General features: G+C 35.2%; 1 protein-coding gene across 4 annotated transcripts in view; it reads right to left on the bottom strand.

The window, feature by feature from the left end:
• Rcd1 (Reduction in Cnn dots 1) overlaps positions 1-16,641 on the bottom strand; it is a 234,562-nt gene that overhangs the window by 113,766 nt on the left and 104,155 nt on the right. For 3 of the 4 annotated variants that reach the window (XM_090391133.1, XM_090391131.1, XM_090391132.1), the window contains exons 5-6: positions 13,834-13,935; positions 12,882-13,055 (exon numbers count right to left, since the gene is read on the bottom strand). In XM_090391133.1, the coding sequence (XP_090247259.1) occupies positions 12,882-13,055; positions 13,834-13,935 (276 nt within the window). The remainder of the gene's footprint in view (positions 1-12,881; positions 13,056-13,833; positions 13,936-16,641) is intronic. The other variant, XM_090391134.1, reaches the window with a different exon arrangement.

Here is a 16,641-nt window from a genome sequence, read left to right as displayed (position 1 = left end):
TTGTGAAAGGAGTTAATAGATGCCAGAAAATCATATAATTCAGCTACATTATATTTCCATATTATGAATATATCATCTACATATCTCCACCAAATTGACAGTTTAGGATTTGTAGATAACAAGACATTCTTTTCGAACTTTTCCATGAATAAGTCTGCACAAGGAGGACATAGAGGGCTTCCCATTGCAAGGCCCAAAAGTTATATGTAGGTTTTTCCATTCCATCAGAAAATATCTGAGTTGAGACAGTGTTTATAGAGTTGAGAGATGTCTTGAGGAACAGATTATTTATAAGTACCATAACTTTGTTCACAGGAACATTTGTAAATAACGATACAACATACAGACTAGCTAGAATGTCTGTTCTTGAGATAGAAATTTCTCCTAGTTTTTCTACAAAGTGTAGCGTATTTTTGATATAGGTGTGTCTAATGTGCTCCTTTAGAAGATGAGTAAAATGTTTTGATAATAAATAACTTGATGAGCTAATACCACCTACGATCGGTCGAAGAGGAATATTGGTCTTGTGTACTTTTGGCAATCCATATAAACATGGAGTTAACAGATGCATGGATTTCAATTTTTTCTTAAGATCCATGGACCATGTAGTCATGTTGTGCAAAAGGTTGTTGGTTTCTACATGGTTCGTCCAAGTGAGGTCAGAATCTAATTGACAATAGTATCAGAAAGTAAAATTTAAATTTTGAGCATATGTCCAAATATATCCAAAAAATATGTCCAAAATTACAATTTTACTTTCTGATACCTCTACTTAATTTTGGACATTGTGCAAAAATTTCAGTTTTACTTTCTGATGCTTCTACTTACTGTCAACTAGATTCTGACCCTACTTGGATGAACCATGTAGAAACCAATGATAAGATATTTTAGTTCTTACCAATAATATGGTAAGAACTAAAATTAAGAAAGTTAATCCCATCACCAATTAAAATATTTATGCAATAAATTTTTAACTATATTTTAGATATTATTTTTCTGAGATTTTTTCATGTTACTCTTATAAATTGAAATCAATACTTATAGCTTATTTTGCTTATTTTCTTAAGGAGCACCCCTTGTATTAAATCACTGGCTTTTTACTGCAGTTCAATTAAGACATTAATGATACGTATTTTAAACATATATTGAAAGAGAAATGATATAAGAAGTGTAATTTTTTACATACCTTTAGAGAATTTTCATGTTTACTTTAAATTTTCTTAATGAAATAACATCAGAAATTATAAACAGTAAAAATATATAAACAGAATTCTTAAAACAATAATGAGCTATAAAAGGAGTTTAAGGACTGTCAATCAGATTAAAAATGCAATGGAACTTTTTTCAGAAGGGAATAGAATAGAGATGAAAATATGGAATATTGAAAGATGGAAATTTAAAAATATGAAAATTAAAAACAGAGGAATACATACAGTGGTGCTATAATGGGCTCATACTACTGAAATAAACTACTGAAAATTAAAAATAAAAGATAAAAATAGAAATTATGGAGTGTGAGCCATTTCATAGTATGAATCATCTTCAGAGCTCAAAGGAATAATCGTGGGGGGGGGGTTTACATAGAATGTCATGTCAGCTTTATGTTTGCATTGAATGGCCTGGGTTATTGTTTATTGACAGAAATCTTAGCTTAATCTGCATGTGGTGGAGTTTCCAACTTTCTGAAATCACATACAGATGGTGGACATTTATGGAATTCCTGTCACACTTTATTATGGATGTGATTTCTGAAATGCTTAATGCTGATTCGTTATTTTGTATGCAAATGATAACAGCTTTTTCAATATGTGGAGTGTGATTCTCTTCAAACATATGGATCACGATTTCAGTTTTTCTGATATTTGATTTTTTATTAATGTTTTAGTTTTTACTTTTCTTATTACTTAGATATATAATTCAATCTGTATAAGAAAATCAACGAAATTTCTGGAAAACTGAGGAAAAAGCAAATAGTGTCTCTAAGAGACGAAAATGGAAAAATAGTTCTAGAAGAAGAGAATAAAGCACAGATTTGGATAAAATATGTAACAGAACTTTTCAATGATACTAGACAGAAGCCTATAAATATAAAAGATAACATTCAAGGACCAGCAATCATGAAATGAGAAATAAAGAATGCTATACGAACAAGTAAAACAGGAAAAGCCAGTGAACCAGATGGTGTGCAAACAGAATTTTTAAAATTAATAGAACCAGATAACATCAAACTTCTTGAAAAACTATTTAATAAAATATATGAAAGTGATGAATTTCCATCAGATTGGCTCAAATCTACATTTATCACTGTCCCAAAGAAACCCAAAGCAAATTCCTGTGGTGACTTCCGACTTATTAGTCTAATGAGCCAAACATTAAAAATATTTTTGAAAGTAATTCAGAATCGTATTTATAGAAAAAGTGAAAAAATTCTAAGTGAAACACAATTCGGCTTTCGGAATGGTTTTGGTACTAGAGAGGCCCTTTTCTGTACCCAAATATTGATACAAAAATGCATAGAAAAACAGAAATCTGTCTTTATGTGTTTCATAGATTTTGAAAAAGCATTCGACAAAGTCAGACACACTAACTTAATAGAAGTCCTTCAACAAATAAGGCTGACAAACAAGACATAAGACTAATAACAAATCTGTATTGGAATCAGTCAGCTACCATTCAATTAGACAACATTACCACCAGTGATATTAACATCAAAAGAGGAGTGAGACGAGGATGTGTGCTCTCACCACTCCTGTTCAACATATATGCAGAGGTAATCTTTAAAAAAGCATTGGAAGAATGTCCAGAGGGAATCACAATAAATGGAAAGATTGTTAACAACCTACGATATGCAGATGACACCGTGCTAATTGCAGATAATATTATGGATCTCCAAAAACTCATTGACAGAGTATACATAGAAAGCCAAAGAATGGCAATAAATATAAACATCAACAAGACAAAATACATGATCATCAGCAAACATCCAGCCTCATCAATGAAACTGACACTCAATGGGAAAAATATTGATCAAGTGTCAAGATATAAATATCTTGGTTGCTGGCTTAATGAACGGTGGGATCCAGAAATAGATATAAAGACAAGGATTGAAGTTGCACAGCAGTCCTTCATGAAAATGAGAACACCATTCTGCAATAAAGACCTAAACATGGAAGTCAGATGCCGAATGCTGAAATGCTACGTGTGGTCTATTCTGCTCTATGGAGTTGAAACATGGACATTGAAGGCGACAACCATCAAGAAAATCGAAGCCTTTGAGATGTGGCTATACAGAAGAATGCTAAAGATATCATGGATAGAAAAAATTACCAATGAAGATGTCTTAAAATCCATTGGCAAAGCTAAACATCGTGTACAAATAATCAAGAAACAAAAAAACATCATATCTTGGTCACATCATGAGAAACAGCAAATACCAACTTCTACAAACTATTTTGATAGGAAGAATTGATAGCAAAGGAACTAGAGGAAGAAAAAGAATATCATGGTTTGACAACATCAAGACGTGGACAGGAAAGAGCAGTGCACAACTGCTCAGATTAGCACAAGAGCACAGTTTGTTTGCCAAGATGGTCGCTGACCTTCGATAGAAGATAGCACAATAAGAAGAAGAATTACTTAGATAATCCAGAATGAGTATGTTACAATCGCAAATGTTACAATGTTCTTGTAGTCTTGAACATAAAGATCTGATCATTGAGCCTGTTTAGGTGACTTCACAGTCATGTTGGTAAGGAAATTTGTATACTACATTGTGGTGTTCTAATATTTCGTTGTATGGGTGAAGTTTGGTGGGTTTTAAGGAAGTGGCCAATTTGTGACTAGTAGTGAAAACTAATTTATAGTCAGTATGTTTAAATATGTATTTAAAAACTTTGTATGTATACTGGATGCATAGCAGTTTTATGATGTTATGTGTTGGAAAATTTTCTTTCACTGTAGGACTGGTTAGATGAGTTTTAGCAGTTTGGTTAGCTTAATTTATTAATTGCATGGAGTAGCTGTTTATATATTTTTACCATTTATAATTTCTGATGTCGTTTCATCAAAACATTTTAAAGTAAACATGAAGATTCTCTAAAGGGATGCCAAAAATTATTCTTCTTATATCATTCCTCTTTCAATATATATTTAAAATACATATCGTTCATGTCTTAATTTAACCACAGTAAAAAGCCAATGATTTAATACAAGGGGTGCTTGTAGAAAATAAGCAAAATAGGTCATGATTTCAACTGTATGTTTTAGTTTCTAGTTTAGAACTTCATAAGTCTCCTTTTCATAGTATACCATTCGTAGCTTTGGTCAGAATCTAATGTTCTGACCAAACATATGGAATCAACATATACATTAGGTGGAGCTATCCTAATGTTGACCTTATTTTTAGGGATGCCACAAACATGATCTGGCCAAAGTACCGAATATTCAACTGAAGCATACTGATTTAAATATTATGGGGGGGGGAGTTTTGAACAAAAAAAAAAACATCCATTAAAAATCAATCTTATAAAATATTGAAGAAAGATATGTGTGATAAACCTTTACCTAACAACATTACAACATGTCCATGAAAAAAAAAGGAAATTTACTTTCATTTATTTAAAGTCATTTAATTTTACAAGGAATCTTTTATATATATTATTATCATTATTAATGTTTTCATTAATAATTCATTTCATTTCAAAACTCATTTCCACTATTATTAATGTCCTGGGTTATTGTATTACTGGAAACCCAAACTATCAACACAATATCTATCCCACCTCTCCTTTATACCATTAACAGACAAAGCACTCACAACTGACTCAAGCAACCCATTCCATTCATTGACCACTCCAAGTGAAAAATCTAGTCTTAATGCCCTTGCTGAGCACACTCTTCCCCAGCTTCCAGGGATGACCTCTTGTTCCTCCCCCCCCTCTAGCCAAGTGCTGACTCATTTCCCATGCATCAATCCTATAAAACTCTTTAAGTAACTTAAATGTCTCTATTATATCCCTTTTTTTTCTGCTATCAATCAACTTCTGCAATCCACATACCCTCAATCTATCCTCATAGGGAACATTCCACAGATAAATAACTCACCACCTTGGTTGCTCGCCTCTGGATCTTATCCACCACTTCCATATTCCCAACAATCCAGATGACCTCAGCCCAGTAATACAGATGTGGTTGTATCAAGGCTGCATAAAGAGGAATGAACACACTAATAAATTCGGTTTATTAGTGTGTTCTTCAATAACCAAGTAATAATCCTGTAAATTACCTTGGCTACTTTATCAATATGAATTCTAAATTTCAACTCTATATTTACTCCTACCCCATTCTACTCCTATCCTTGGCTTCATCAATTTCCTGGAGTACATTCCCATCAATGTAGCACACAGCTTGTAATCTTTATATCCAAAAATGCATAACTTGACACTTTTCCACAATAAATTCACAATCATCATATTTTGTCCATACTATCATGCTATTTAAATCATCTTGCAACCTCACCTTTCCACGTCACTTTAATTAACTATTTTCATACCCAACTTTGCATCATCAGCAAACAACGGAATATTTCCTTTCAGATTATTTCCTGTATCATTTATGTGCAAATTAAACAGTAGTGGTCCAAGAATGGAACCTTGTGGCACACCACTAGTTACCTGTTTTCACCTTGATTCTGCCCCTCTATATACCACTTTTTTGATATCTGTCCAGCAGCCACCATCTTATCCACTTAACCAGTGTCATATCCATTCCTATTTGTTCTGATTTGCATAACAGAGTTACATGTGGTATTCTGTCACATGCCTTTGCAATATCCAACAAAATCATCGCATAGCCACATTTCCTTTATCCAACTCAGCTGTCAATATTATAATTTTTTTTTTTTCACATTTGACGTCCGTAGACGCCATATGGTCAATGCCGTACCTCACACGGTTTTGGCAATGATATCTTCTGCTAGAATAAGTGGTAGGGTCACAGATTCCCTTTCCACACAAAGTTTGTAGGACAATCACAAACATCCATGCCCACAATAATTTACTAACCCTGCAGCCACGCTAACCACTCGGCCAACCAGGGTTAGTAAATTACTAAGGCATGACCAACCCTGCACAAAGTTCATGCTTCTCCTCAGAGTATCATATTCTTATCCACCCATTCCTGAATTCTCTTTTTGACCAACTTTTCTAGTACTTTTCTAGTACTTTACCACCACTTCTGAGATACAAATTGGTCTATATGTGCCAAAGACTTAAATCTTCCTTTATGCAAAGGAATTATTTTACCCTCCTTCAATTCTCTTGGGACTTTGCCAAATATAAGACTTAAATTAAACAACCAAGTTGAAGGCGTCACCAGCTTCCCTGCACATTCTCTTAAAATGTGAGCCCATATGCCATCCAATTCCACAACTATATCTGCAATTCAGATTCTGCAATATTCTAAGTATCTCTAATTCATCAACCTATGTTCTCACATCAATCAGAATCACCTCTGCCATAACAATATCTTCACTTGGTTGATATACCCTTGCAAAATGGTCATTCGGTAACTCGACAATTTTGTCTGCCTCTGTTACCTCTGCTGTACCATCTGCACTCATTAATGTTAATGAGTGCAGATGGTACAGAGTTATTCTTCCTCCTACTTGCTGCATAATGAAAAAAAGTCTTTAGGATTTCCTATCGCCTCCTCAGCTTCTTCTCATAATCTGATTTTGCCTTCATCACCTTTCCTGCCTGTTTCTTGTCCTGCTCATGAAAAAAAAATACACCTTTCTCCTTATATATATATATATATATATATATATATATACTCTACAACATCTTTTCAGTAGCGAATTATGTTCCTTTGAGGTCCTAGGCACAATTCTGTTATAAGGCCCTTTATGTAAAAGTGTTTTTTTATATTAAAAAGACAAAATTCTTAAATAATAACAAGTTTTTTCTTTATTTATAATTATTTATTTAATTTGTCTAGTTAGTATTATAACTTACAATCTTACCTTTTGTGCTTTTAAATCTACAGATTGATTGATAATATTATCATAAATAATTTAACATAATAACTATATCATTTTCTATAAACATTATTTCTTAAATAATTTTTTATTCTTTTTAAGACTAAAAAAGAACACTCGCCACTAGCATTGCTTAAGTCAAAAATCTTTTTAAGATTGTCTCTATATTTTTTAGAGGCATATTATCTTTTACTATCTATCTCAATGGCTTTAACAGGCCTTTAAGGCCCACAATCCTCCAAGCATGCTTGGATTTCGTAACCGAAATACGAGGATAGAATGGTCACCCCTATGCCTCAAAGTATTCCTGGCTGCATCCCTGTGTGTTCACGGGGATACAGCCAGATATCTTTTTGCTATGTAATTTTTGAGATCCCTCGAGACAACGAGGCCCTAGGCACGCTCCTAGTGCACCTATTGGGTAATCTGCCACTGCATCTTTTTTTTTTTTTTTTTTTTTTTTCCAGCTCTTGCTTAATGATATTACTCATCCATTTAACTCCTACCCAATTTACCCTCCTGACCTTGGGTATACTGTGTGATATTGCTTCCTCCAGATACCCCTTGACTATCTCTATGCACTATGAACACTCTTCCCTTGCAATAATGGTTAAAATGTGCCACCACTTTTTTTTGCACATTGCTATTATATTTGATATTGATATTTGTATATTAAGAGTGTCCATTATTGCTAACTATAACACATTCTTATAACTCCTTAACACATTCGGATAACGAACCATTATCTGAATGTGTGAAATGTGTACCACCCATGTTTGTAACAAGCATTATTAATACACAGATATTGATATTAAATTTAATAGCAGTGTGCAGAAAACAGTAGCACACAGTCTCACTGTTTTCTTTTACAAATTCATTGCTAAAAATATAAGTACAACAGATATGATTAATCTATGATTAATTATTATTAATAGCATTTGACCTCCATGGAGTCAAAAGACTCATCGCAGGAGGTCTATACTCTCTCATGCAAAAGGATTATTGAACCATGCCTCAAACCCATTCACAGTTTTTGCACTTGTCCACTTTTAGGCAATGCATTCCGCTTACAATCACTCTCCATGCAAAGAAAAAACCTGTTTCTCACTCCCCTGCTCAAAACCTCCTTATACCACATCCAGGGAAAGTCTCTAGTCCTACTCCCTCTACTGTATGAAAAATTTCCTCCACATTAATATAGTAACAACTCCTCATCAACTTATATGTCTCAATTGTATCCCCACTTCTTCTATTCACAAGGCTCTGCAAGCTGCATTCCCACAATTTCTCCTCCTATCTGACATTCCACAGACCTAACACTAACTTAGTAAGCCTTCTCTGAACCCTCTCCAATACATCCTCACTGCCCTGAAAACCAGTCCATATGTGGCTTGATTAAAGCCTTATACGAGGGAACCATAACCTCATTGCTTCTGCATATCAATGTTCTCTTCATTATTACCATAATCCATTGTGATGTTCTCACAATTTTAGCAGTGTGACCCATAAATTTCAATTCTCTGTCCACAATCTCCAAGATCATTCATCTCTTGCACCCTCTTCAAAATTTTTTTCATTAATAGTATCCTCTGCATCCCAACTTGCCAACCCACCAAACGTCAGGACCTTGTAACATTAAACTGATAGCTTCACTTGCTTGTCACGATCCTCCAGCAAGGCCACAATGTCTGCTCTACTTATTATTATCTGACCTCCATGAAAAGGACTCAACATGGGAGATTTTATAGTGTAACCAACTTGCCAACCCACCAAACGTCAGGACCTTGTAACATTAAACTGATAGCTTCACTTGCTTGTCACTCACATAGTTTATTGAGATCCTCCAGCAAGGCCACAATGTCTGCTCTACTTATTATTATCTGACCTCCATGAAGTCAAAGGACTCAACATGGGAGATCTATACACTCTCATGCCAAAACATCATCGACATGTGCCTTGAGCCTATTCACAATTTCCACACTTACCACACTTTCAAACAATGCATTCCACTCACCAATCACTCTCCACACAGAGAACCTGCTTCTCACTTCCCTACTCACACCATCCTTATATAGCTTCATTGGATGGCCTCTAGTTTTACCCTTGCATAAAACTAGAGGCCATCCAATCTGGGTAGTGACCCTTTCCATAATGCATAGCATTATACATACCCATAAGGATACGTGCTTTGCATTATGGGATACTAAGGCAAGTGACGTGAAATTATTAGCTTCCATATACGAGTTGCACTGTCCTGATTATATTTCAGATGCAATATAATCTTAGATACAATATAATTACACTTGGATAAAGGATTAAACCAAGGATATAATTTCTTGGTATCTTTAATTTATAGTGTAACCAAGTGGAAAAATTTCCAACAACTATTGCTAATCCAGAGTATTTTAATAATAAGGTTTATATAGCTCAATAAGACCCTATCCTCTACAGATAACGGGGAATATGAAAAGCATTCTTGCTTCACCCATCTAGCCAGTCCTTTTAAGGACTTAGTATTGCCTCTGGGTCTGGCTCCCACTGACAAGACCTCAATAAGGGTTGAAACCGGTCTGGGTAGTGACCCTTTCCATAATGCATAGCTTATACATGTCCAGAAGGATATGTGCAGATGATGAAGAAGTTTCGAAAGGAAACAATGGGAGCTACATCTGGTGTTTATTGATTTGGAGAAAGTGTATGATAGAATGCAAGACAAGTAGTTTGGAGGTGTCTAAGAGAGAAGAAGGTATCGGAGAAATATGTCAGGGTGAAGGAGATGTACAGAAATGTGAAGACAAGAGTTCAGACTGTCTGGGAGAGACAGAAAGTTTTCAAATGACAGTTGGCTTGCATCAAAGGTCAGCATTAAGTCCGTTCCTGTTTAATATTGTGATGGAGGTGGTGACGGAGGAGATGAGAGAAGACACACCTTGGACAATGTTGTATGTGGATGACATCGTACTGTGTACAGAATCAAGAGTAGAAGTGGAAGCTAAACTGGAAAGTTGGAACAAAGTACTGGAAGAGAGAGGTATGAGACTCAGCAGAAGTAAGACAGAGTATATGTGTTGCAAAGTCAATGGCAGCCAGGAAACAGATCTGGAGATGGAAGGAAATGTCATCAGGAAGTTTAGGGACTTGAGATACTTAAGTACAACAGTGGAAGAGGATGGAGACACTGAGAAGGAAGTGGGATGGAGGAACTGGAGGGAGATGGCCGGAGTACTATGTGATAAGATAGTGCTGATCAATCTAAAAGGCAAAATCTATAGGACAGTAGTGAGACCAGCTATTACATATGCTATGGAAACTGTGGCCCTGAGGAAAAATAACATCAGCAGGATGGAGGTTGCGGAGGTGAGAATTGCTTAGGTGGACGTGTGATGTGAAGAAAGGATCGTCTGAAAAATGACTATGCAAGGGGAATGGTGAAAGTTACGAACTCAGGAGCAAAGATACAGGAGGCAAGGTTTGAGATGGTTTGGTCATGTGATGAGGAGGAGGATGAATATGTGGGAAGAAAAGTCATGGAGATGGATGTGCAGGGGAGGAGGAAGCACAGGCAGCCAAAGAAGAGATGGAAGGAGCTGGTGGAGGAGGACTTGAGGATGAAGAATTTGGATGCAGTTACAGCCCAAGACAGGAGGATGTGGAGGAGATTCACCAAAATGAGCGACCCTACTTAAGTGGGACAAGCTGCAGAAGAAGCTGTGTTTCTTACAACAAATGTAACAAGAAATTTCCTGTTTTGACAGGGCGAATACCAAATCGTTCTAGTGATTTTTCTGAAGCCCAATATTTGCAAAACACACCAAATACTGAAACAAAAGAAAATAGTTGACTCATCTCTCACTACAACAGCATCACTCTTCTATATAGCTAATGTGCTGTTTAGACTAAATTAAAATAAATGCATATCTATTCAATGAATGACATTTTCAAAGTGTGGATTATTATTATTATTATTATTAATATTATTATTATTATAATGACATTTTCAAAGTGTGGATTATTATTATTGTTCCGCGCAACTCCAAGGAGTCGATAGACTCATCCAGGGAGGCCCTAACATCATGTCAAGAACAACTATTCTACATTGACACAGTATCTATCATACCTTGCCTTGAACTCATTCACGGTCGTAGCACCCACAACAGACTCTGGAAGCTTATTCCACTCATTCACCACTCTCCAAGTAAAAATCTAGCTCTAACTCCCTTGTCAACCACGCTCTTGCCCAGCTTCCATGCATGGCCCCTAGTCCTCCCACCACCAGTCATATTTTCAAAAATATCTTCTGGATCAATCTTGTAGAAACCCTTCAGTAATTTCAATGTCTCAATCATATCACCCCTCCTTCGCCTATTGTCCAATCTCTGAAACACAAATCTTCAACCTATTCTCATAAGGTTCATTCCACAGATCTTCTATCATCTTGGTCACTCGTCTCTGGATCCTCTCCACTTCCTCCCCATCACGAAGAAACCCTGGTGCCCATAATTGGGCACAGTAGTCCAGATGGGGTCTTATCAAGGCTCGATACAAAGGAACAACAACTTGTTTGTCTCTGCATGTTAAAGTATTTTTCAGAAGCCAAGTGATTTGATGAGCTGATTTAGTCACTTTTGCAATGTGCCCCCTAAACTTCAATTCCCTATCCACCAACACTCCCAAATACCTAGCCTCATCAATCTCCTGGAGTACGGTTCCACCAATGCGATATACTGCTGCTATTCTTTTCCCCCCAAAGTGCATAGCCTTACACTTCTTTGCCACATTAAATTGACATCCATTTTTCCTAGCCCAGTCCTCTAAACTATCCAAATCATCCTGTAAAATTTTGACATCCTGTGCACTCACAATTGCTCTACCCAACTTTGCATCATCAGCAAACAAGTGAACACTTCCTCTCAAATCCTTTCCAATATCATTGATGAACAAATTGAAAAGCAGTGGTCCAAGAACAGAGCCCTGCGGCACTCCACTAGTCACAAGACGTCTTTTTGACTCACTCCTGAATAAACCACTCTCTGGCATCTCTCCTTCAACCACCCTCCTATCCATCTCACCAAACCTATATCCATCCCAATCTGCTCCAGTTTACTGATTAGGGTTCCATATGGTATCCTATCAAAGGCCTTGGCAAGATCCAGTAGTATCACTGTAAACCCACAACCCCTATCCAGTTCAGCCATCACTGTGTTATAAAACGTGAGCAAATTACTGAGGCATGATCTACCCTTCACAAAACCATGTTGTCCCCCATACAATATCCCATTTTCATCTATCCAATCCTGTATTCTTTTCTTGACTAATTTCTCTAAGAGAAATTAGTCAAGAAAACAATGATTCCTGATATGCTAATCGGTTGGTAATTTACAACAGCAGTCTTGGAACCACCTTTATGCAGTGGAACTATTTTCCCCTCTTTCCACCCCCTCGGGACTAACCCAGACCCGAGACTCAAATTAAACAAAATGGTCAAGGGTACTGACAATTCTTTAGCTGCTTCTCGTATGACATGAGAATTATGAATTTCATCTTCTGTCAAATTCAGTTCACTACAGTGAATTGTTTTTTACACTTTCTTGATCACAATAGTGACTTAAAAGAGCTGCTACTACAGGACTCCAGCTGCGACTTTTTGGATGTTTGTTTATTACAACATGTAATTTCAATTAGAGTACTGTCCACTACAGTGAATGTCTAAAATTGTAGATTCACAATGTACAATTTTTGCCATAAAATACTTTTATAAACATGCTTGTGATATTTTCTGTATTTGACTATTATTCCAAAATACTATAAATCTAATTCATTCTTCATATTTATTTTTCAAACATACCACTATTGTTTTCAAAAAACATACTGGTTTGTGCTGATTAAGTAAAGATGTAATAGGATCCCATGGTCTCTTAAGAAGCTGATTTAATGTATCAGAATTTGTTCCTGAAGTAGAGCTGCCAGATCTTGTTGAATGTGTAGAGAGAGACAATATTTTGTCAACAAGAGCAGGAACCTGTAAAAAGGATAAAATCAGTTAGTAGTGCTGGGGTTTTTTTTGTTTGTTTTTTTCCCAAAATAAACTTTATAATAAATAATATGCAAAAAAAAAAAAAAGTAGAAACTATTAAATTCTTATATTTACAAAGTTTCCTACTCTCATTTTCAGCGTGAATACTCACTAATATGTTGGTATCCCTTTGATGGAAACAGGCCATATATACAATGAAAGGGAAGGGTTAACATATGAAAACAATAAACTAATTCACAGTCCATTAGTTATAAAAAAATAATTTTTTTTTTTAATTATATCATTTATAATTACATAATTCATGAAAAGGCTAGACAAAGATATTTTTATATCTGGCCATCCATTTATAAAGGTGTCCTAGTGGTTGAGTGGATAATACGTCTACTCTGTAACTGACAACATGCGGATTTGAATCCCACCATTGTGGAATGGATGTTTGTGAACTTCTTTAAATGCTTCATGATTTTGTTTGGAGGCCTGAAAAAGGTAAATGCTAGTCTATAGCAAAGTTACTAGATTATCTATCCTTTAGTCCACAAACAGTAGTAATGTGATTCTCATAAAAAAGTCATAAAATTCTCACTCACCAGAAGTGGTGGGATTCTCATAAAAAAAATAAATAAAGATGATTGTCTATAATTAATGAATAATGACTATTCTTGTAGATAAGTCATTATGTCATTAATGAATAATGACATAAGTTCAAACACCTCTTATCAAAAGTTCATTTTAAATCACAATTTAACAAAATAATAACACATACCTTTGATCTGATTGTCTGAAGTACATCAAGATATGCAACAGCATATGAAGTGCCAACACTCTCCATGAGTATTCCATGTAGCCAGTGTAATAATTTCACATCCTGAAAAATAAACATTAAATCTCTCATAAGAATAATGACAGTAATCTTTAAAATGTCAGTCAATAAAAGTGAAGATTCAATTAAAACTCATTTCGTTTTCTATGAATAAAATAAAAATACGAGAAATACAAAGATTACCAGATATACGAGCTCGTATTTGAACCTGACCATGTTACATCATTACAACCTTAATGCTATTTTCAAACACCATCTACAAAATTAAAAAAAACATATTCAATTCCTCCAAGGAAATCCCCCAGTACCACCCTGGGGTATATCAAATCCATTGTGCCTATAATTTACATCATATTGGTGAAATTGTATGTACGATTCCAACCAATAAAAAAGAATGCAAAGTGGCACATCATATTTAACAATTCTGGCAAATCGGGCATCTCTCATGCTCTAACAGATTATGCTAAATTGATCAGAAAGGAACCCTTTCCTTACACTGTACAAAAACTTAACATGAATGAAAATTTAAGGAAGCCTGTAAAATTTTGATCAATCATCCTAATCTAAATGATAATGGTGGCCTAAAAATCAAAAGAATGTGGATGGCTTATATTCAACCCAAATAACTTCTGTTTCAAGTTGGTGGATTTTTATATTGAGGAGATATTCATATATATTATCTTAATATTTATTCTACCATAGAGATGATCTCTGTTTCTAACAATTATTTTTTTAATTCCGAGTGCACCTATATGTTATTATATGCACAAGGGTTCACTCCAATTGGTGCAATGATCTTAACTCTTTCTTTCAGAATCCAAATAATCACTGACTCAAGACCAAAATACAAAATAAACACATTTAATAAAACAAAAACAATATATATATATATATATATATATACTTCAAACAAATATTACATAACTAACTACAAATTAATTGGATCCAAGGCCTTTTAAAAATAAACTTACACTTAAGACTAGACTAAACACTTCGTTTGCACAATCAAAAATTGTTCATAGCCAGTTTCTTTCTCTGTCAAGGCCCTTTTCTATATATATATGACTCTATTTTTCATTTTCACAGGATCCTTTATCATCACTTATGTAACACACACGTTAATTCTATCTCTTTTCTTCAGGAGAAATAACAGTCAGATCTGGCATCCTTAATACAGATGAAACTTCCTAATCAGAGTTTTCTCGAACATTCCTTTAGAACATAAATAGCAAATTCTTCTTTTATTCACTAAATGCTTATTGACAGTCTTAACTCTTCCAATAAAAAAACTTCCAGTTCTACAATTCCCTTTTCAGAATCTACTATTAATCTTTCAGTTAGTGTTTCCTCCAATATTCCATTTAAAATGCATATAGCAATATTTTCCTTTTATTTATCCACATACTTATTCCACATTAAAACTTCATAGTTCCACGATTCCTTTTTCGGAATATACTATTAATTTTCTTCCGACTGTCACTTAAAAAAAATTTAAGTTCCTCCAAACCTAAATATCTGCCGGCCTGTGTTCTAAATTCCTTTGGAACGCTCTCTTGTTTACAGGCGTTCCTCAGATACCGAACACTTTCTTGTCAGCTGTCAATCACTCATCAAACTTCTCAGCGAGCATGGCACTCTGTAACAAGCGAGAAACTAAGTACTGTATAATGGCTGACACGTTGTCTCCGTTAGCGACAAGAGAATGTCTTCATAAAACACAAAACTTAATATTTCAAACCATAATAAATTTGTTTAAAGTAACACAACTATTAAAATCAGGTAAGTACATTAAATTTTGAACTGCTTTACATATCACTTTTAACAAAACAAATTCCATAACGGGCACATCACAAGTGCCAACAATGCGTGTTATGAAAACAAAACTAATAAACATACTATTATTATTATTATTTCGGGCTAATCCAGGGAGTCCTTAGACTCATCGAGGGAGGCCCTAAACTCCATGTCCACAACTATTTGACATTCTCACAGTATCTATCATACCTTGCCTTGACCTTGCTCACTGTCATAGCACCCACAACTGACTCTGGCAGCTTATTCCACTCATTTACCACTCTAAAAGTAAAGAACCCAGATCTAACACCCCTGCTAACCACACTCTTGCCCAGTTTCCATAGGTGTTCCCTAGTTCTCCCACCACCAGTCCTGATCTCAAAAATATCCTCTGAATTAATCTTATAGAATCCTTTTAGCAATTTGAATGTCTCAATCACATCTCCCCTTTTCTGCCTATCAACTAGTTTCTGCAACCCACAAATCTTCAACCTGTTCTCATATGGTTCATTCCATAGTCCTGCTATCATCTTAGTCACTCGCCTCTGGATCCTTTCCATCTCCTCCCCATCAAGAAGGAACCGAGGTGACCAAATCTGGGCACAGTAGTCGAGATGAGGTCTTATCAGGGCTCGGTACAGAAGTACAATAACTTGCTTATCTCTGCTCGTCAAGGTATTTTTCAACAACCAAGTGAGTTGATGAGCTGTTTTAGCTACTTTTGCAATGTGCCCCCTAAACTTCATCTCCCTATCCACCAACACTCCCAAGTCCCTGGTCAATCTCTTGGAGTACAGTTCCAATCTCTTGGAGTACTAACATAAACAATACGTAAAAATATTCAGAATTTTAATTATGATTATTTTTACATATTCAACCCAAATAACTTCTGTTTCAAGTTCTGTGGTAAACACTTATTTTAGGATTCTAAGCAATAATTTCAGTTCTTATTTCATA

Source organism: Typopeltis vanoorti, chromosome 4 (genome assembly GCF_054136105.1).
Source record: "Typopeltis vanoorti isolate ZY-2024b chromosome 4, IOZ_Tvanoo_1.0, whole genome shotgun sequence".
NCBI classification, from domain to species: domain Eukaryota; kingdom Metazoa; phylum Arthropoda; class Arachnida; order Uropygi; family Thelyphonidae; genus Typopeltis; species Typopeltis vanoorti.
This window is presented reverse-complemented; position numbering and strand designations above follow the sequence as displayed.